The sequence below is a fragment of the Panthera onca genome, chromosome B4, assembly GCF_046562875.1.
Source record: "Panthera onca isolate mPanOnc1 chromosome B4, mPanOnc1 haplotype 2, whole genome shotgun sequence".
NCBI lineage: Eukaryota > Metazoa > Chordata > Mammalia > Carnivora > Felidae > Panthera > Panthera onca.
In genome coordinates this window covers 89,706,268-89,726,909 of record NC_138345.1, presented here as the reverse complement: position 1 = coordinate 89,726,909, position 20,642 = coordinate 89,706,268, and the positions used below count along the sequence as shown (strand labels likewise).

Genomic DNA, 20,642 nt, shown 5'->3' with positions numbered 1-20,642 from the left:
AGGTCATGATCTCACAGTCAGGGAGTTCAAGGCCTGCGCTGGGCTCTATAATGACAGTTCAGAGCCTGGAGCCTGTTTCCAATTCTGTGTCTCCCTCTTTTTCTCCCCCTCTCTGCTCATGCTGTGTGTGTGTGTGTGTGTGTGTCTCAAAAATTTACAAAAAAAAAAAAAAACTTAAAAAAAAAGTTCATTACATCGATGGTGTCCAGACCACAAAAAGTCCATTCTCTACAAGAAAAAAACAAATGTAGTACAGCATCCAATTCAGAGCACCACTTTTTAAGAGGCACACTACAGGACATTAAAAGGTGAATATACAGAATATCAAAAGTTCTGGAAGTCATCCCTTCTGAAAAATTTTGATCTTGGACCATAGACAAGGATTTGGGGGACATGATGGATGTCCTCAAGATTTCAAGAGACATCCAATAAAAGAGGGAGTAGACTTGCTGTCTTTTGTTCAAAAGAACTACTAAAAGAACTGGTAGGTGGAGATTATCTTTTCTCAACTAGAAACCATGGGCTAAGCAGAGGGATCCAGCAGAATGTCCTATGAGATAACAAGTTTCTAATCACTCAAATTCAAGGAGAGGCTACCATAATGTTTTAGATTTAGAGGGTATCTCTATAGTGGAAAAGAAGCCATTCTGTATCAATTAAATTCAAACAGAATGTGTTAAACATCTATTATATGCCAGGTTCCAGGCTAAGGAACTGAGCATACGAAGTGGAATCAGAAGAACTGGAGGCAAAACACATAAGAAAAAGATATAGGTATGATGTGTGTAACACATAACAGAGAGATCCTACTACATGATAGAGTAGCACAGAAGACACTTTTAACAAAGACCTTTAATAGTGGTAACCAGGTGAGGAAACAGTAGTCATTGATCAGACACAATAATAATACCTTTGCTATAGTGACCCAACACATTGAGATCATCTAAATAGAAAGCGACCTCTTTACCTTTCATTTGCTTTTGGTACTTCTGCAGTTCGGGTGCCAGGAGCCCGCTGAAAGGTCCAAGGCACCCCACTGCATTAGTGACAGCATCTTCATCGTCTGGGTCATTCTCTTCATCACTGTCTCTGACCTTACCATGTCGTCTTGGGAAACATAAAAGAAAAAGAAATATTCAAAGAAAATTGTGGTGTTTTTGAAAAATAAATGATATGGTCACATGGTTTAATTTTTATATATAACTATGAATGTAACGTACATAAAAAGTCTCTCTCCCATCCCTGTCCAACTTCTGCCTTTGCCCTACTTAATTCCCAAAGGTGACCATTGCTACTAATTTCTATGTGTTCTTCAGTTTCTTTATTGCATAGATAAGCAAAGATAACTATGGTCTTATTTTTCTCTTCCTTTTGCATAATTATTAGCATACTGTATACATTCTTCTGCACCTTGCTTCTATGTACCTAAAACTTTCTCCACGTTCACACACAGAGCTTTCTCATCCTTTTTGTACAGCTGCACTGTATTGTGTGCATGTAGCCCATGTAATGGAACCAGGCCACTGACAATACACACCTGAGTGGTTTCCAATCTTATACCGTTATAAGCAATGTTGCAATAAATAACCTTATACAGACTGTGCTTTGCAGGTGTACAAATACATCTGTGGGATAAGTCATAAAGGTAGAATTGCTAGGTCAAAGGATATGTGCACTAGTAATCTGGGGAAATATTGCCAAATTGCCTGCCACAAATCTTGCAGCAATGCGCTACGCCTGTACTGTGCAAGAGTGTCCCCCTATAGCGTCACCAACAGAGCGCACATCCACCTTCTGAATTTTTGTCAATCTGACAGATAAAAACATAGTCTCAATCTAGTTCTAGGCTGCATTTCTCTTCATACAACCGATGCTGCCTTTTATACATAAACTACCAATCCCCATCCTTTCATCGTGTCTCAGTTGGGCAGCCATTTTCTTACTGATTGCTAGGAACTTTATACATGAGAGACCGCAATTACAAATATTTTTTCACAAAATATTTTTGCACCTGCTTATGAAGGTTTTGTTTTGTTCTGTTTTTAGTCATGCAGAAAATTATTTCTAAACTACTTAACTTTTTCCCTTGTGTTTCTGAGTCCATTATTAAGGCCTTTCCAATTCCAAAGAACTAAAGACATTCTTCCACACTTTCTTCTGCTAGTTTTATTATTTCATTTTTTCTATTTAAATACACTTTTCACTATTGATTTGATATGTTAAGTTTTCAAACACTAAATTCCTATACAGGAATATATATTTGTCAATTTCTTGTCTTCTCATTTTAAATTAGGCCATCTGCCTCTTCATGCACCTGTTCTATACGATTTTAATTATTAAAATTTTTAATATTTGACATTTTTAAATAAGTTGTGGGGTCTCTAAATATTCCTTCAGTTTATGTTCCAATCTTCTTTGGAAAGTACGGTTTTAAAAATCTGTCTTGAATTTAAATCAAAACCTTTGGGAAAGAAACATTCAGATTTTAAGTACCAAACTACTTTGAATAGATATATCTGGGGCTTAACCAATATGAAGTTACACCAACACATTAAGATATTAAGTCTTCCATCATGAAAACAACAAGGGGGGGAAAAAGACCTTACCCAGAAACTGAGGTGGGTTTAACTGTGGCTGGGAATGGTGTAATGTTGTAGGTGTATTTTTCCCTCAGCTCTGCCAACTGTGGGAAAGGGAATGGAGCCATAGAATAAACAGTCTGAAAAACACAAGCAAAAATGTCAAGTCTGAAACGATGGCCTTAAACAACTCTTCTCAATCGTGGAAAGATATTAAAGTTCTATGATTTGGGTGTAAAGAGGTAGATTCTGCTTCTCACACAGCAGGTGGAGAGATTCTACTTCAATATCCCCTTTAGAGAAAGACAAAAGAATACTGAGGAACACAATGCTCATTTCTCAAATCAATCCAGCCGTGACTGGGTATTCCAAGTGGTGAACATGGGTGGCAGATGGGGGCAGTCTGACTTCCTCTGGGCTCAACTGACAGGTGGGTTAACTCAGAAATTCACAGCTCTCTATTATTTCTTTAACAAAGAACCCATCGGTGATGCTCATATGCAGTGCTTGTTTTTCAAAGCTTTGCTTGATGACTTTTATAGACATTCAACGTCATCTGGACAACATTAAATCTAGTGGGTGATCGTGTGATCAGCCACAAGCTTTCGCCAAAGATACCACCTTTTCAAATGTCTGTGAATGAGCTCGAGGTGAAAATTGTTAGCTGTTATTTAAAAACAAAAAAAGAAAAGAAAGAAAGAAAGAAAGTGACAGTGTGTAAAGCATAGGCTGTTAAAAAATCTATAAATAAAAAGGGGAAAAGCACCTGTGCTTCCTCCAGAATTTCAAAATTATATATCATTCTACCAGCAGGAGGAAAGTAATCACGTTTGCTCTCTTAATTTTATTAAAGCTTAATTGTTCCAAATGCTTTCCTTCAATCCTTCAAGTACTTATTCTCCAGAAAATGTATATTAATCACCCTAAGTTTCACTTCTCCCAGGAAACCATTCACCTAAAACTACTATGTCAACTACACCTTAATTATTTAAAAAGAGAAACCCATACCATTGGGATTCAAGTTTAAAAGATGAAATTATTGGGGCACCTGGGTGGCTCAGTCAGTAAGCATCCAACTTCAGCTCAGGTCATGATCTTGCAGTCCGTGGGTTTGAGCCCCATGTCAGGCTCTGTGCTGACAGCTCAGAGCCTGGAGCCTGCTTCAGATTCTGTGTCTCCCTCTCCCTCTGTCCCTCCCCTGCTTGTGCTCTATCTCAAAAATAAATAAACATTTAAAAAAAATTTTTTAAGATGAAATTATTAATGATAGGAATTTCAAATTTCCTTATGAATGAAGATGTCTCATTGAAGACAATTAGTAGGGTGACCAGGTGAAGATTCACTTGTGTTTTATTTTTGTCAGTTTTATAAAAAATCATTAAAATATTCCCTTGTCCAGCCTCATGAAGGAAGCTGGTAAGAACAGTATGGGAAGTACGTCCTGCCCCAGAGTAATTGGCCTGGGCTCCTAGCAAGCTCCTTCAAGAGCCACTCAGCTTCAGACATCTGACAAAACAAAAACAAAAACAAAAACAAAAACAAAAACAAAAACCTGGCTGCATTGGTGCTTTCACTTTCTATTTTTTGGTCTATCTTCCTCTATCCTTTACTTTTAGTTAATCCTTCAAAGAAGAAATCAGTGCTTCTGGGGAAAAAAAATGTGTTTATGGCACCTCTTCACATATATTCACTCACTTAGTCGAAGGTCTCACGTCTGAAGGCGAGTTTATGCCATGAATATACACCACACATCACTATAGTCTTCGGGGTACCTGAGAAGCTCTGGTTTCCAGCGTTGTAAATCAGAGATTTACAATGGATTCCAAGAAAGGAATTTTACTAATCACTTTAGAGCCAAATATGGTACACTAACAGAATCTTCGGGTTAGAATGGAATGTAAACATAATTTAGTTCGGCCACCTTCCCAAGCAGAAGTTCCCTCTAGAGACTCTCCAACAGATGGTCACAAAGGCAGCACTGAAACCCTTCCAATGGTGGGCACACACTCTTTTGCAGGGCAGACGGTTTCAATTTTTGACAGCGCTAATTAAGCAAACATTATCCTTCTATCGGACAAGCATCCACATCCTTGTAATTTCCATGTCATCACTGATGGAAAAAAGTGAACGTTCCAAGGGCTGATCCTGCCTCACAGCACATGAGAGCTCCCCCCAGGTAACAATAATTACTGATATACACTTTGAGGTAGGTTGTCCCAAGCACCTACAAACCCTTCTGACAACAGCACCTGATTTTTCTCTCTATTGCCCTCAAGGAAGTCATGAGAGATTTTGTCCAAAGTCTCACTGAAATCCACACCCGCTATTTCACTGGCATTCTCCCAATGTCTTTTTCAGACACCACCAATTTTTTAAAAACAGCCCTTGCTACTTAAAAAAAAAAAAAGTGATATGATTTACAGAAGGAAAAAGCCCAGGAGATTTTGTGTGTGGCACTTAGAATGGAAAGAAATTGGGAAGACCACCAGGGAGAATCCTTCCCTGTCTTTCAGCTCAAAAATAAAGACCTTAAGCACAGCCCGCATTTTTCATCTGGAGCCATTTCAGGTTTGCTGACAGATTTATGGCCCACCATAATTGGATCCCAGCCACTGAATTAATTTTTTTTTTTAAAAGATTGAATAAAGAAAACAGAGTGCCTTGAAATGACATTCACCATTTCTCTCCATAACACTCCATGATGCCAAGGAAAACCAATAAGTCAACTTACTATTCAAACTACCAAAGTACACTTAAATAGACGTTTATATTTAGGTACCGCTGAAAACAAAATTGTATTTTTCATTACTGACATGCTTCACAAAAAACACGAAAACATGAGTTGTACAAAATTAGGCTCAGTTCATCTCCATCCAGATGTTTTCCTCTGCGGAAGAAAAGCTGCTAAAATGGCATCCAATTGATCAAACCATAGCCGGTAGGTATTTTTCCCTCTAGGATTCTCTCACAGCAAGGTAAAGAGGTGGTTGTCTTTTCTCCTAATACCTAAGACTGGAAATTTCTATAGGACAAAGATGGCGTGTGTCAACGTACCTCTCATTCGCTCTGGCAACGTTTAAGTGAAACAAAATGCTGCCTTATTTTTCTAAAGGGGATTTCAGCTTCGGGAAAGACACGTTTCGACTAACGTGGAAGCGGTGGGCTGGTGGTAGGGGAAAAGTAGGCCAGGAGAGGGGGACTTGGCTCCCAGTCTGGGTCTGCCACTGGACAATCTAAAAAACTGGCCATAAGCTCACACTCTATCAAGTGACAGAATTAGGTTAGTTGATCTTTAAGCTTCTTTTAAACCAGTGCCTCCCTAAGTGTTGTTTAAAAACCAGCTACATCAGGTCAGAGAAAGACAGATACATGATTTCATTCATATGTGGAATTTAAGAAACTTAACAGATGATCATAGGGGAAGGGTAGGGAAAATAAGATCAAAACAGAGAGGGAGGCAAACCATAAGAGACTCTTAAATACAGAAAAAAACCACAAAAACCTGAGGGTTGATGAGGGGGAAAGTGAGTGAGAGAATGAGTTAAATGGGTGACAGGTATTAAGGAGGGCACTTGTTGGGATGAGCACTGGGTGTTATACGTAAGTGATGAATCACTGGCTTCTACTCCTGAAGCCAAGACTACACCGTATGTTAACTAACTTAAGAATTAAAACAAAACAGGGGCGCCCGGGTGGCTCAGTTGGTTAAGCGTCCAACTTCGGCTCGGGTCATGATCTCACAGTTTGTGAGTTCGAGCCTCACGTCGGGCTCTGTGCTGACAGCTCGGAGCCTGGAGCCTGCTTCAGATTCTGTGTCTCCTCTTCTCTCTGCCCAGCTCATACTCTGTCTCTCCCTCTCTCAATAATAAAATAAATGTTAAAAAAAAAAAAAAAAAAAAAAAAAAGAATTAAAACAGAACAAAACATCATATCAGAACCATGGTGCATCAGAACCACCGATGAACTAAATGTCCACATTCTAACACACTCTGGAGCAGTTTCTCATACATAGTCAAGTGTGAAAAACACTGCCTCGAGTTCTAATGTTCTAGGAGTCTGTGTATTCAGTGAGCAACCAGGTGTATTCTTTGGTTTTTGTTTTTTAAAGACAGAGGGAGAGAGTGTAAGCAGGGGAAGGGCAGAAGGAGAGGGAGAGAGAGAATCTTAAGCTGGCTCCATGTCTAGCACAGAGCCCAACTCGGGGCTTGATCCCACAACCACGAGATCATGACATGAGCCGAAATCAAGAATCAGACACTTAACCGACTGAGCCACCCAGGCGTCCCATAACTGGATAGGTTCTTAGTACTCTATGGGCGCCTAGGTGGCTCAGTCAGTTGAGTGTCCGACTTCGGCTCAGGTCATGATCTCACAGTTCATGAGTTCGAGCTCCTCATTGGGCTTGCTGCTGTCAATGCAGAACCCGCTTCAGATCCTCTGTCCCTCTCTCTCTCTCCCTGTCTCTGCCCCTCCCCTGCTTGCACACACTCACTCTCTTTCTCTCTCTCAAAAGTAAATAAAGCTAGGGGCGCCTGGGTGGCTCAGTCAGTTAAGCATCCGACTTCAGCTCAGGTCACGATCTCACGGTCCGTGAGTTCGAGCCCCGCGTCCGGCTCTCGGCTGATGGCTCAGAGCCTGGAGCCTGCTTCCGGTTCTGTGTCTCCCTCTCTCTCTGCCCCTCCCCCGTTCATGCTCTGTCTCTCTCTGTCTCAAAAATAAATAAACGTTAAAAAAATATATATTAAAAAAAAAAAAGTAAATAAAGCTAAAAAACCAACCACTCCTCTAGGTGTTATGGGAATTCAGAGTAAAAGGAGGCCCTTATCATTAAGGAACTTACTACTTCATTAGAGAATATGATTAACACATTTGAAAAAAACACCAAATAATATAAAATAATCTGTAATTGGCATTAAATCAGTTGTTGAGAATCTTAAGTACTGAAAGAATATGGAGGAAGGCTCGTCAATAAGGGCTGAGATAAGAGAGGCTGTGGGGTGGGAGGGAGGAGAAGAGACTGAGTAGGATCCTGGTGGGCAGACCATTTTTCACAGAAAGTGGCAGAGGGAACCACAAGCCCTCTCACAGGAACGGGCATGAACAGAGAGGGCCGGGTAGCAACAGACCTCCACCCAGTGCAACAGGTTCCAGTCGGGGAACACCTTCGATAGGTAAGGAACAGGGCAGCAAGAACGCACCTCCAATGCAATCTGTCTCCAAACAAACCCTATTTCTGCCCCGGATAAACTTTTATGCTCTTCCTCCTAAGCCAGAAACCTGTGGGTTGCCGTTGTCTCCCCATTTCTTTCTCCCTCACCCCATATCCATTTTCCGTGGCCAAGTCCCATCAATTTCGCCTTCTAAGTACTGTCTCTGTTCCATCCCATCCTTGTTTCTACCCTTCACTGCCTCTCACGGGCTCCTGCTAGCAGACTTGACCCTTTCAAGTCCACCCTTCGCTGAGCTTCCCCTGTATCTGACAGAAGCCACAACTCAGACCATTTTCCTTCTCTCCTTAAAATGTTTCGGGTCTTCTTTTTCCCTTTCCAAAGGCTCCACAGAACCCCTAGAATCCCAGCAAGCACAATTTCACAACCTCTGACCTAAAAGGTCAAGTCCAATCCTTGCCACAGGTTGTGGTCCTCCATATCCACACCAAATACCAAACTGCTCATAGTTTCCTTCACACACTGTAAAGTTTCCCACTGCCATGTCTTTGTTTGTGCCCCTTCCTCAACCATGACTTCCCTTTCTGCTCTGCACCACTGCCTCCAACATACACACACACACCTCACATGTGCATGCACCCACGCATATACACACACATATATAGAGCCTGACCAACTCCATCTTTAAAAGGTAAAACCACACAATCATTTCCTCAAGGAAGTCTTCTGACAGAGATGCTCAAAAATGTTTGGAGAAGTTAATATAAGACCTAGAAAACTAGGCTGAAGCATTTTATTTACTGCAGTTAGTAACAAGGAAGCACTGAAGGCATTATGAAGAACAATGAAATGACCAAAGCAGTGTGGACAATCACTCTGGCAGCAAAATGCCAATGCTATTAGAGCGGAGGGAATCTGGAAGGAGGGCCACCATATAAGTGTTGTTTAATTCAGCAAACATTTATTGAAAAAGAGAAGGCAGGAAATTAATCTCAGACTCTCAACAGATGTTTGCTTAATGAAGTAATAAATTTATTGAGCAGCTGTAGTAAAAGGCAAAGTGCTAAGTGTTCATGAGCAAAGCACAGGCTCTGACCTCAAGGAGCTTAAAAATATCACTGAGGGGGCACCTGGGTGGCTCAGTCGGTTAAGCATCCAACTTTGGCTCAGGTCATGATCTTGTGGTCCATGAGTTCAAGCCCTGCATCGGGCTCTGTGCTGACAGCTGAGAGCATGGAGCCTGCTTAGGATTCTGTGTCTCCCTCTCTCTCTGCACCTCCCCTCAAAAATAAATAAACTTAAAAAAATTTTTTTAAATATCACTGAGGATATTACTGATTTAAGATAAATCACTGATTTAAGATACAGTCTTAAATCAAAGTAGAATGTGATGAATGTTCACAAGAGAGGTACAAAGAAAATGCCACAGTGATTCAGAGAAATGGGAGATGATTTTAGTTGAGACTATCAGAGAATGCTTCACAAAGGAGAGGGCATCTGAACTGGAACTTTTCATGAGGAGGCAGGCCTTAATCATGTGAAGGTAGATGGGAAAGACTGAACAGAGGGGGCACAGGTACAGAGGAGGCATATTCCCAGGGATTCCTGGGAGTGTGGAGCACAGCTTGACTTGACCAGAATAAGAAAAGGGTATGAAAGGGAGGAGCTAGGACAGTCGAGAGCACTGGATGATAAGTTGAGAAATCCATGCTTCATTTTGTAGGCAGTGAGTAGCCAACAATGTTTCATGAGCGAGGGGGAAGGGATAATATCCTAGAGTCCTGCCTTGGGCAGATGAATCAGGCAGTTCTGTGAGACGTAAAGGATCCCATATGTGGAAAATGCCAAGCACAGACCTTATACACAGAGCCATGTTCAAAAAGAGGTACTTCCCTCAGAGAGAGAATGAGTGATGAAGCAATAGCCCTGAGATGTGTGAGAAGAGTCGGGATCATAGCACCAACGTCAGCATCACACAGAACCCTTCTTCCTCTGAGACAGACAGGAAAGAAGAAAGAAGAGATGAGAAGGCAAAGAAAAGTTGAAATAAAAAAATATGAATGGCTGAATGGTCTTAGTTTCTTCTTTCTCTGTGATTTCTCTTTCTTTTTTCTGAGTTTCAACTTTTACCTTTATGTTGGGTTCCATGCATGGGGTTATGTTTGGGGGGTGCTGGGCCAAGTCAACAGATTGGAAAACGAAGACTCAGGGTCTGACTTTGGGCTTGAGAAGTCTGACTGAATGGCTCAGTCGGTTGAGCATCAGACTTCAGCTCAGGTCATGATCTCGCGGTTTGAGAGTTCAAGCCCCGTGTCGGGCTCTGTGCTGACAGCTCGGAGCCTGGAGCCTGCTTCAGATTCTGTCTCTCCCTCTCTCTCTGCCCTTCCCCGACTTGTGCTCTGTCTCTCTATATCAAAAATAAATAAATGAAAAAAATACATATATTTTAAAAAATATATGAATGTTCGGGGCAGTTCTATCAGGTGGTGAACATTCTCCAAACATAAGGGATTCTGAGAAGGAGCTGGAAGTGCCAGGAAATGAGCAAAGGAATGGAAACTCTTCGCTTCTCAAGCATGAAGTCAGGGCCTGAGTCTTCATTTTCCAATCTGTTGACTTGGCCCAGCACCCCCCAAACATAACCCAATGCATGGAACCCAACATAAAGGTAAAAGTTGAAACTCAGAGAAAAGAAAGAGAAATCACAGAGAAAGAAGAAACTAAGGCCCTAGGGCAACCTTGGACAAGACCCAGAGTTTGGTCGGTGGGCAAAAGGAACAACCAGGAAGAGAAGCAGTAGTCAGAAGCATCAGAGGAGAATAAGGATAAAATCATGTTACAGAACCTAATGCAAGAGAGAATGTTAACAAATCTGTTATCTTTTTTATACTCACTATCGCTTTTAATGCCTTGGTGAATATGATAGTGAGATATAATAACATGCCAGAAAATAACAAAACCCTTCAAGTCTTTTTATATTATGATTAATATAGAACAACATGAGTAGAATATATGGGTAAAACAAATTACCAAAACACTGATTAGAATAATCTCCTTTGGTGGAGAGGCACCTGGGTGGCTCAGTTGGTTAAGCGTCTGACTCTTGATTTTGGCTCAGGTCATGATCTCAGTCATGGGCTCGAGCTCCATTCGGGCTCCGTGCTGAGCATGGAGCCTTCTTGAGATTCTCTTTGTCCCTATGTCTCTGTCCCTCCCCCACTATTCTATATATAAAAAAACAAACATTTAAAAAAATTTTTAAAGAATAATTTCCTTTTCAACCCTCAATAATTTCTCCCTCAAAATAATATGTTGCCCCACAAGTCTCCCTTTATGAAGGTTAAGAATCAGATTCAGAAGAAGTACCTGGTAATTTGGGCGGGGGTGGGGTTTAGAGGTTGGATTGCACGTTATGATTTTTAAGCAACGCAGCTTGAATGGAAGTATAACAAATATCCATTATTCATTTCTTCCTTCCTCTTGTGACACAGTGAGATTCTTATCAAATTATATATATAGACTCTTGGTCAAATGAAAAACTAAATCTGATGGCTGGCCAAACATATTTCCCAAAATTGCTGCTGTGACACTGCCTATTCCCACAGCACCCAGCACTCCCAGAGCCAAAATGGGGCCAGGCTGCCCACTCACCTGCATGAGTTCATGGCTTTCCAGAAGGTCATTCTCTAGCATCTCCTGGGTAAGGCGTCCCATGGTGCTGTAGAATTCGTCGGCTGTTTCACAGCATTCTATCTGCCTAGATAAAGAAAGAACAGAAAAATGAATTATTTAGGACACCCGTGTTGTTTATCAGGCATGTACTGCAGTTGCAACAGGATACAGTGCCTCTTGCCATTAAATTAATCAAGTTAGCAATCAACAAAAACCACACTCCTGGGAACTTGTCTATGGCTTTGTCGTAGCTTGCATGTCCTGGCTTGAAATTCTCTGCTATTCCCAAATAAACCCATCTTTGCTGAATGCAGAGAAAAGATAAAAAAATACCAAAGGCAACGTAGATGTACTTATTACAGGGTGAGCTCTCATCTTTCTTACCTGCTCCCCAGCCTCACAGCCCCATCTGTGGCATCTTTATTATTTTTATTTGACACTGTCTACACAGCAGAATGCCTACCACCGATCAGATCTAAGGACCACAAAATTGGGTACTAAAGAACAATTATCCCCTGTAGGGAATCTGGGGCTTTTAATCTGCAAATGAGGAGATCACTGATAAAATTGAAACCAAGCCACAGTAGAAAGGAAAGTGAAAAATACGAGAACTTTCTCTGTATATTTCATCATCCACAGGATGTTTTCACAGGCAGAAATTTTTCACTTCTTCTCAGGACACTGCTGCCAGTTGGAGATTACATCCTGCTTCCTGCATGTGCTCCTGTACATAAATAAGAATCTGTGGGGGCACCTGGGTGGCTCAGTCAGGTGAGGTCTGACTTCAGCTCAGGTCATGATCTCACAGTTTGTGAGTTGGAGCCCTGCATCAGGCTCACTGCTATCAGCGCAGAGCCTGCTTTGGATCCTCTGTCTCCTCTCTCTCTGTCCCTTCCCAGCTTGTGCTCTCTCTCAAAAATAAATAAATATTAAAAAGAAAGAGAGAAAAAAAGAGTCTGTCGCTTGGCAACCTATAAGGCAGGTTATACTTTCAACCTTCTTCTAGAAGGGAAAAAAATTTAATAGTCTAAAGCAAAGAGCACTGTGTATTTGTTTCATTTATTACAATCTTTTTTGGATAGTAGGATAATTTTATTTGCCCACCGACATAAGACCTTCTCTTTGACATGCACTAATGTCGGGGAATTTCCACGGAGCCATCCAAAAAATATATAATGATGGAAAAACTTCAGGTTCTGGAGTGTTCTTCAATCCCACTGCCACTAAATGAAATAGACCATTGAAGTGCTATTACAAAGATACAGAGTGGCATGTGGGCATAACTGAAAAAGTGGTTACGTTTACCCTAGAGGGTGAGGAAGAGAAATAATGCTTCAGATGAGTTCTGAAAAATATCCTCCAGGTTGACGAGAAAGAAAAAGCGCTCCAAAGACATGGATGCAGGAGACAGCAGGCCCTCTCCAGGCCCTGCAAGGAGCTCCATGCAACCAAAGTTGGCCAGAAGGCCTATGTGGCCAGAGGGAGAGAGCAAGTGTTCAGGGTACAGAGCTGCAGACAGCAGATGGCAAAGGCCTCAGATGCCGGCTGAGCCTCCTCAGGGCAAGAGTCACCGAAAGGTGCTGAACAGGCAATGTGAGAGCAGATGTGCCCTTGGCAAGGTTGGCTGGAGGTTGCATGGCAAGTGTAGAGTATGACAGGGGGACAAGAAAGGAAACACCACGCTAGGCCTGGCATGAGGCCAAAGCATAGGGTCAGAGAAGAAAGGCTACATTAAGGAGATGCCAGCGAAGGTGAGCTGACAGTCCATGGCTTACATATTCCAAAAGCACCGCTGGTGTGAGTGAGAGGAAGAAATGCCAAGCTGGTGGAGTAAAGTGAATGGAGAGGTCCCATGGAGATGTTGTTCACGATTTTTCCAGTGCAAAGTTTGTGGGGAAGAATACAGGCCCTGGAGTCAGAAAGATCCAGGATTGAGTCCCAGCTCTGCTACTCATGAGCTGTGTGACCATGAACTAGTTAATTAACCCTCCGGGGGTAGCTTTCTCAGTTGAAAAGGCAGGGAGAATAATCCTACCTACTTCACAGGATTATGCAAAGAACTGAATGAGAAAATGTGTTTAAGCCGCCTGACAGAATGATGGCACTGTAGGCACTTGGTGATGTATACTGGTTGCCCTTCCTTTCGCTGAACAAGCTGCAGGTTCAAAAAATGTAGAAGTGGAGTGAGCAAAGACTCTGAAACATTTAAAGTCCTACCAGTCTGAATCTATATCCCCTGAATTTCATAAATGATAGCTATTTATTATCCGTAGATTCACATAATTAAAAGTGCAGATTCTAGGGGTTCTTGGCTAGTTCAGTCAGTGGATCATGCGACTCTTGGTCTTGGGGTTGTGGGTTCAGGCCCTGCATTAGGTATAGAGACTACTTACAAATAAAATCTTTAAAAAAAAAAAAAAAAAAAAAGTACAGATTCTAAAGTCAGGATACCTGGGCTCAAAATCAGGCTGTCCACTTACTGAGTGTCTTTGGGCAATTTACTTAACTTATCTGGGGCTCAGTTCCCACATCTGTAAAATGGGGATGATAACAGTCCTTGCCTTATGAAATGCAAGGACTAAGCGAGTTAGCTTCACATCTAGCATGCTTAGAACAATGCCTGTCCATTGCAAGCACTCCATGAATATTGGATATTAAGTGTATCTGTTATTATTTCAACAGTGTGACATCCCTGGGAGGACCATAGGGATAAATTCTGATCCTGCAGATAATGGATAGATGGGAGTAAAAACAGAATCACTTCTTTTCTTCCTGCCCCATAATTAAGAACTAACACAAAGGTTACTAGAACTCAGCACACAGTTAAGTGCTACAGTATTTTAATCCTATAAACTAGTTACCCAGCAACTGGACTATCAGACCCACAGAAACCATCAAAGTGTAAAGAGTTTCAGGCATACAGTAGGTTGGAAACACATGACTACAGAAAAATATAGATACTGGGGGGGAATGAAAAGATAAGTAAACAGCACACCAAATCCCCAGAAGACTCATCTATTTGCCTAGCTGAAAAGCAGTGCGCGATAAAACAAAGGCAAATGAGATAGCTATGTGATGTTTAAAAATACTTATACACAATAATGATCTTTCTACATCCCTGAATTGATAGTTGGCGGATCTTTCTTGCAAAAAGTATGAAATGCTACAAGGCTCCCAGGAAACAACTTATCATAAATAAAAAGTCTAGTTAAAAGGTTTTTGAAACAAAACACTGTCAGTGATTTATTAGTTTTCTGACATGTTGTCTATGAGTACCCACTCAAGTCATTTATAGCTCTAAGAAAGAAACATTAACAACTTCTCTGAATCTTAATTATAACAATTGTCCTATAACCATAACTGTTGTCCTCTCCATTACCCAGAAGGTAAAACTTTAATGTAATAGTCATAATATATTAGAGATGGGTGAAAATACCCTCCTTTTTATAGTTCTGCTACTGGTAACAAATGTAAATAACATCTATGTGGCAATATGTTTAATAGTAATAGGTTTCATCATAGAATTAATTCTTGATAGAAGGAAAGAAGTTCCATGTGTTCTACCTTTTTTTAAATAGGCTCCCCACTCAAAGGGGTTCTAGAACTCACGACCCTGAAATTAAGAGTCACATCCTTTACCGACTGAGGCAGCCGGGCGCCCCCTGTGTGTTCTACTATTGACTATGTACTAAGCACCACAGAGATACCTTATACATATTATCTCATTTAATTCTATCGTGATCCTGAAAGGCAGAACTAAACAAATAATAAAAATTCAAAAAATAATCCAAATCATGAATGTTAACAAGCCCACCTACTCCTCTCCAGATCTTCCTCTTCTAAGTTCCTCTCCCTCCCCCTCTTCCCAATTAGAGTCCAGGGAGAAGCTGCCAAAAGTAAGCCAGCCAGGATACTAGCACTGAAGAGGAGGAAGATATCTGCAGACCTGAAAAAGCTTACCCCCTTCCCCAACATAGATTCTATTTGCCACGCCCCCCCCAACAATCAAGAATCAGCCAACTAAGATTTCAGAAAGCTAAAGCAATTCAACAAAGTTCCCAAATTTCTCTTTTGCTCACACTTAAATACAGATGCTTTCCATATTAGAGCACAGAACTTCTTAAGGCCCTCCACACCAGAGAACAGAAGGGGGAAATCACTTACTCTCCCAATTTTGCCCAGATGGCCAGCGACACCCTCAGGATGATTTCCGAACCTTCAAAGAAGACTGAATCCCAAATCTTTAAGACTGTATGGTTAGGGAGGCACGTAGCAAAAAGAGTCAGAAACCACTGCATCGTGAAGACATTCGTCAGTGGGGGCTCATATCCACCTGAAATGAATCAAATACTCCATGTTTCTTCAGAATTGATGTTTTGCAAGATATAAAAATACCCTCATTCAATCTTCCATGCTCACTAAACATGTTACATTTCCTGACTGATTTCTTCATATCTCTAATTCTGGTTCTTTCCTCCTTTTTTCCTTCTTTTTTTTTTTTTGGAAGAACATAAGTGTGTCTGGTAAAAATCTCAATAATATAACCTTCACAAATTCTTTATATTTCAGAAATGTTAAGCTGAAACTTTATTTGGCTCTACCTATTTATTTTGTGGTGCTAAAAATTAAGGAGAACGTTTTCCTCACCAAAAACAGGATTAAAAGAAAGGATTTTTTCGCCTCTCAAAACCTGAATTCAATTTTCAAAATCTCATAAAGCCCACTTTTATTCAAATGCTACTGATAAAAACAAGGCTCCTTATGAAATTACTTGTCTACTTCTTAAATTATGCACAGCTCTCAGACCACAGTGGAATTAAACTAGAAATAAATAACAGAAAGAAAGCTGGAAAATCCCAAAGTATCTGTAGATTAAACAACATGAAATTTTAAAATATTTTGAACTAAACTATACACACAGCTCACAATGAAGTTTGTCAATTCACCAAAAACACAGAGCTCCCTCCTACTTCCTGGAATGGCATTAAGTATGTATTTTATGAAATAAAAAATGTAGATGTTTAAACTGATCCTCCCTCCAAGTTAATCAAACTGTGCATTTACCCAAGGATAAGCAAAAAAAAAGCTCTATTCTCATTTCCTCTCTTCTTAAAGAACAAAGGAGCATCTTTTTTCAGAGACTTAGAATCTAAGGGCAGCACTTATAAGCAAGTGCAGGACTTATGGAGGAAAACGTAGGGCCGAGGAAAGCACGTCTGACATGGGACAGGCAAGGTGGTCTATCTGGAAGCACTATGAAATCCACACAGGTGCACAATTACACTGCACGGCCAAATTAAATGAGATTATTCAAATGGTTTAGAAGGAAATGCTGAGAGACTCCCAGGTGTCACTAAAATTTCCAGTGTACTGTAATCACAGATTAGGTCTTCAGATCGTTTCAAATTTTCCCAGATTTGAATGTGTGGGTGGGGGGTTGGCAACCATATACAGGAAACACAGCAAAGCTCTGTTTTCCTGGTATCCTGAGCATAGCCAGGGAAGCGCAGGCAGTGGGTACATTCACAGCCATTAGCTGGGGTGCTTCGGAAAGCTGGGAGATGCCCACCAGACAGCAGCGACTCGGAGCTGCTTACAGACCTGAATTTCCATCCCGGTCTCAACCTAGTGCCTTCCTTCAGGGTGCAGATTCTAGCTGGCCGTCCTGGAGAGCCCTTCTCCAGAATGAGCTGACCCACTCATCTCTGGTAAATCTAAATACCCTTACCATGAATAGATAAAAGGAGCAATTAAACGTTTCAATCCAAAAGACTATTGACGTATCTCCTAAAACTTAATGAAAACACATATTCCTCTCTCCATAGCCTCAGTGGTTCAGGCAAAACCGTAGTCTGTGTGAAATTGTACCTGTCGCTCTGTTTTAAAGAACTCCTATAAGATGGGTGCCAGCTTAGAGCAGTGTAACTAGATGGTAAGACATGGACACCATTCTTCACCTAGGGTGCAATACATCATTTCAGTTGTTGATCTCATACTGGGAAAGTATTAGGTTCTTGACTGACTTCCTAACCATGACCAGTTAGAGGTTCAGCATGTGGCCCTATCATTTTTTCAGTTCTATTCTTGTTCTCTAGCAATCTATTTCACTGCACTGTACTCTCACTAACAGAAATACCTGAAAACAAGTATTTCTGTTCAAGGTTTAGGCTCAGATGTACAGTGGAATCAAAGTAAAATATTTTCACAGATATAAGAGCACTGAATCATCACTACCTCCGCTTTCCTTGTTTGCAGTTCTCTGAAGGGTATCCAGGTGCTGAGATAATTCAGGGAGCTTCAGTCTCAAGAGATCTCTGAAGACAGCCATATCCACAGACAATGCCCGGAGATTATTGACAAAATAGCTTTCAGGAAGTACCTTATCAATAAGGTAAATCATAATCTGAAGAAAAATACAAAGAATAAGATTACTTCTGAAAACCTGGGATCCCTAACATGTCCTAAATAGAAGGGACATATTCAAAAATGCTGTTAGCCAAAGTACACCATTCTTTAAATGTGTCAGTCTAAAGTTTCTAGATGGGCCACTAGACCTAAGTTCACCCCCAAAGTAGCTGTGCTTATACAACCTTCCGCCCCATTCAGAAGTGATGGAGCACATACTTCATCAGCAGCCAGCAGGAATCTCAATGCTGGCTCCCTGATGTCAGCACAGTTTTACAACCTTAATATGAAAACCAAGAGCTGAACCATCATAAAACACCGCAACTAAAGCAAGTCTCAGGATTCACTTAGCATCAGCTCAGAAACTGATAGTGGCTTTCCTCTCCCAGGAGACTGCAACAAGGTTTCGTGTGAATACACGGTATTTCTAAAATCTGGATTTCTCTCATAAGATTGTCTCACAAGTTCTTCAAATTACTCTTTTCATTCTGACTTTTCTACTTGCATTACCTTTTCTAAGATATCAAGAACCACTAGATTGACCGAGCAGAACACACAAGAGTTCTATATGTCAATCTCCGGTTGTTTCCCCATCAGCTTGTACACTCTGCTAGGTCTTCCCCCACCCCAGAAAACCACTGAGTCCCCAGAGCCCAGGAAAAACAAGATGAAGAATAGAATCATAGCTAACCCTATATGTTGGTAGAGAAGTAGCTGTCTCACATTTTGATTTTTCTGTCTAACACAAAACTCTAATTTCCAAGAAAATTCTCTCCCAGACCTGACAAGGGCCCATTTGTCCCTCATCCCTGGCTTGTAATTTCTACTTTTTCGGGTCATAGTTTTGACTAATAAGGCTGAGCCATCCTCTTGAGAAGGTCCCTCGGAGACCTTTATTCCAAGAGTGGACAGGTAGAGCTTAGCAATAAAAGGAGTACAGCATATTCAATCTGTGGAGGAAGGAAGTCCTAGAGAGACTGGGGCCAGTTGAGGGGGAATGCAGAGGTCCGAGAGAACGGAGTATCCTGGTGGGGACCTTGCACTCTACTTCTAAGGAGAAGGGGGACTTACAGGATCACAAAGGTAAAATTTAAAAGTAACAGTCTATTACTGCACTTTCTATCTAAGGATATAATAGAGAGAGAGACACTTAAGCTTTAAAAAGAAATCATGGGGGTGTCTGGGTGGCTCAGTCGGTTGAGCCTTCGACTTTTGGTTTTGGCTCAGGTGATGATCTTGCGGTTGGTGAGTTCAAACCCTGCACAGAGCCCTGCACTGGCCATGCAGAGCCTGCTTAGGATTCTCTCTCTCCCCCTCTCTGCCCCTCCCCTCCTTACTCTCTCTCTCAAAATAAATAAACTTAAAAAAAGAAGATAGCAGTTAGCAATTAAAAAATAAAAAAAGAAACTATGATCTCTCAAAATTACACAAAACAAGAAAAATAAATTTCCAATTATCATAGTAATTCTTATGACACAATGAAATTATCTGTCCAAAGGCATCTCTAAGTCTGACATAGGACATAAGAGATAGCTGTGCGGTTTGTTAAGTATGTCACTCCACCCATCACTATATTTCAAAGACACACATTGGGGGAAAAAAAGGATAAATAATGGCAATAGAGCAAAACAGTTTCTTCAACAAATGGTGTTGGAATAAGTGGACATCTACATGCCAAAAAATGAATCTAGACACAAAAATTACACCTTTCACAAAAAAATGACTCAAAATAGATCACAGACCTAAACATAAAATGCAAAACTATAAAACTCCTAGAAGACAGCATAGCCTAGATGATCTTGGGTACGGTGATGACTTTTTAGATACAACAGCAAAGGATACAATCCATGAAAAAAGTCACTGGGAAGCTAGATTTCTTTAAATAAAAACTTCTGTTTTGTGAAAGACAATGTCAAGAGGATAAGAAAACAAGCCACAGACTGGGAGCAAATATTTGCAGAAGACACATATGATAAAAGACTATTACCCAAAATACACAAAGAACTCTGAAAGCTCAAAATAAAATAATCAGTAGGATCAAATGGACCAAAGACTTTAACAGATACCTCACCAAAGGTGTGTTTGGATGGCAAATAAGCATATGAAAAGAGGCTTCACATCATATGTCATCAGGGAAATTCAAATTAAAATGAGATACCACTGCACACCTATTAGAATGGCAAAAATATGGAATGCTGACACCACCAACTGCTGACCAGGATGTGGAGCAACAGGAACTCTCATTCGTCGCTGGCGGGAACGCAAAATTGGATAGTCACAATTTTGGGAAGACAGTTTGGAAGTTTCTTACAAAACCAAATATACTCTTACCATATGATCCAGCAATCACACTCCTTGGTAGTTACCCAAAGGAAGTGAAAACTCACATCTACACAAAAACCTGCACATGGATGTTTATTGAAGCTTTATTCATATCTGCCAAAACTTGGAAGCAACAGAGATATCCTTCAGTAGGTGAATGGAAAAACAAACTACATACAGCCAGACAAAGGAATAATATTCAGCACTAAAAATAAATGAGCCATCAAGCCATGAAAAGACATGAGGAACTTTAAATGCATATTAATTACTAAGTGAAAGAAGCCAATCTGAAAAGGCTCCATACTCTGATTCCAGCTATATGACTTTCTGGAAAGGGTAAGACTGTGGAGATAGTTAAAAGATCACTGGTTGCCAGGGGTGAGGGCAGGGGGAATGAATAGGCAGAGCACAGAGCATTGTTGGGGCAGTGAACACCCTCTCTACAAATACTTTAATGACGAATACACGTCGTTAAACATTTGTCCAAACCCACAGA

The 20,642-nt window shown here is 40.9% G+C and overlaps 1 protein-coding gene across 4 annotated transcripts in view; it reads right to left on the bottom strand.

The window, feature by feature from the left end:
* TBC1D30 (TBC1 domain family member 30) overlaps nucleotides 1-20,642 on the bottom strand; it is an 86,176-nt gene that overhangs the window by 8,426 nt on the left and 57,108 nt on the right. For all 4 annotated transcript variants that reach the window (XM_060657063.3, XM_060657064.3, XM_060657065.3 and 1 more), the window contains 5 exons: nucleotides 17,654-17,822; nucleotides 15,584-15,752; nucleotides 11,399-11,504; nucleotides 2,607-2,719; nucleotides 968-1,107 (listed from right to left, as the gene is read on the bottom strand). In XM_060657063.3, the coding sequence (XP_060513046.2) occupies nucleotides 968-1,107; nucleotides 2,607-2,719; nucleotides 11,399-11,504; nucleotides 15,584-15,752; nucleotides 17,654-17,822 (697 nt within the window). The remainder of the gene's footprint in view (nucleotides 1-967; nucleotides 1,108-2,606; nucleotides 2,720-11,398; nucleotides 11,505-15,583; nucleotides 15,753-17,653; nucleotides 17,823-20,642) is intronic.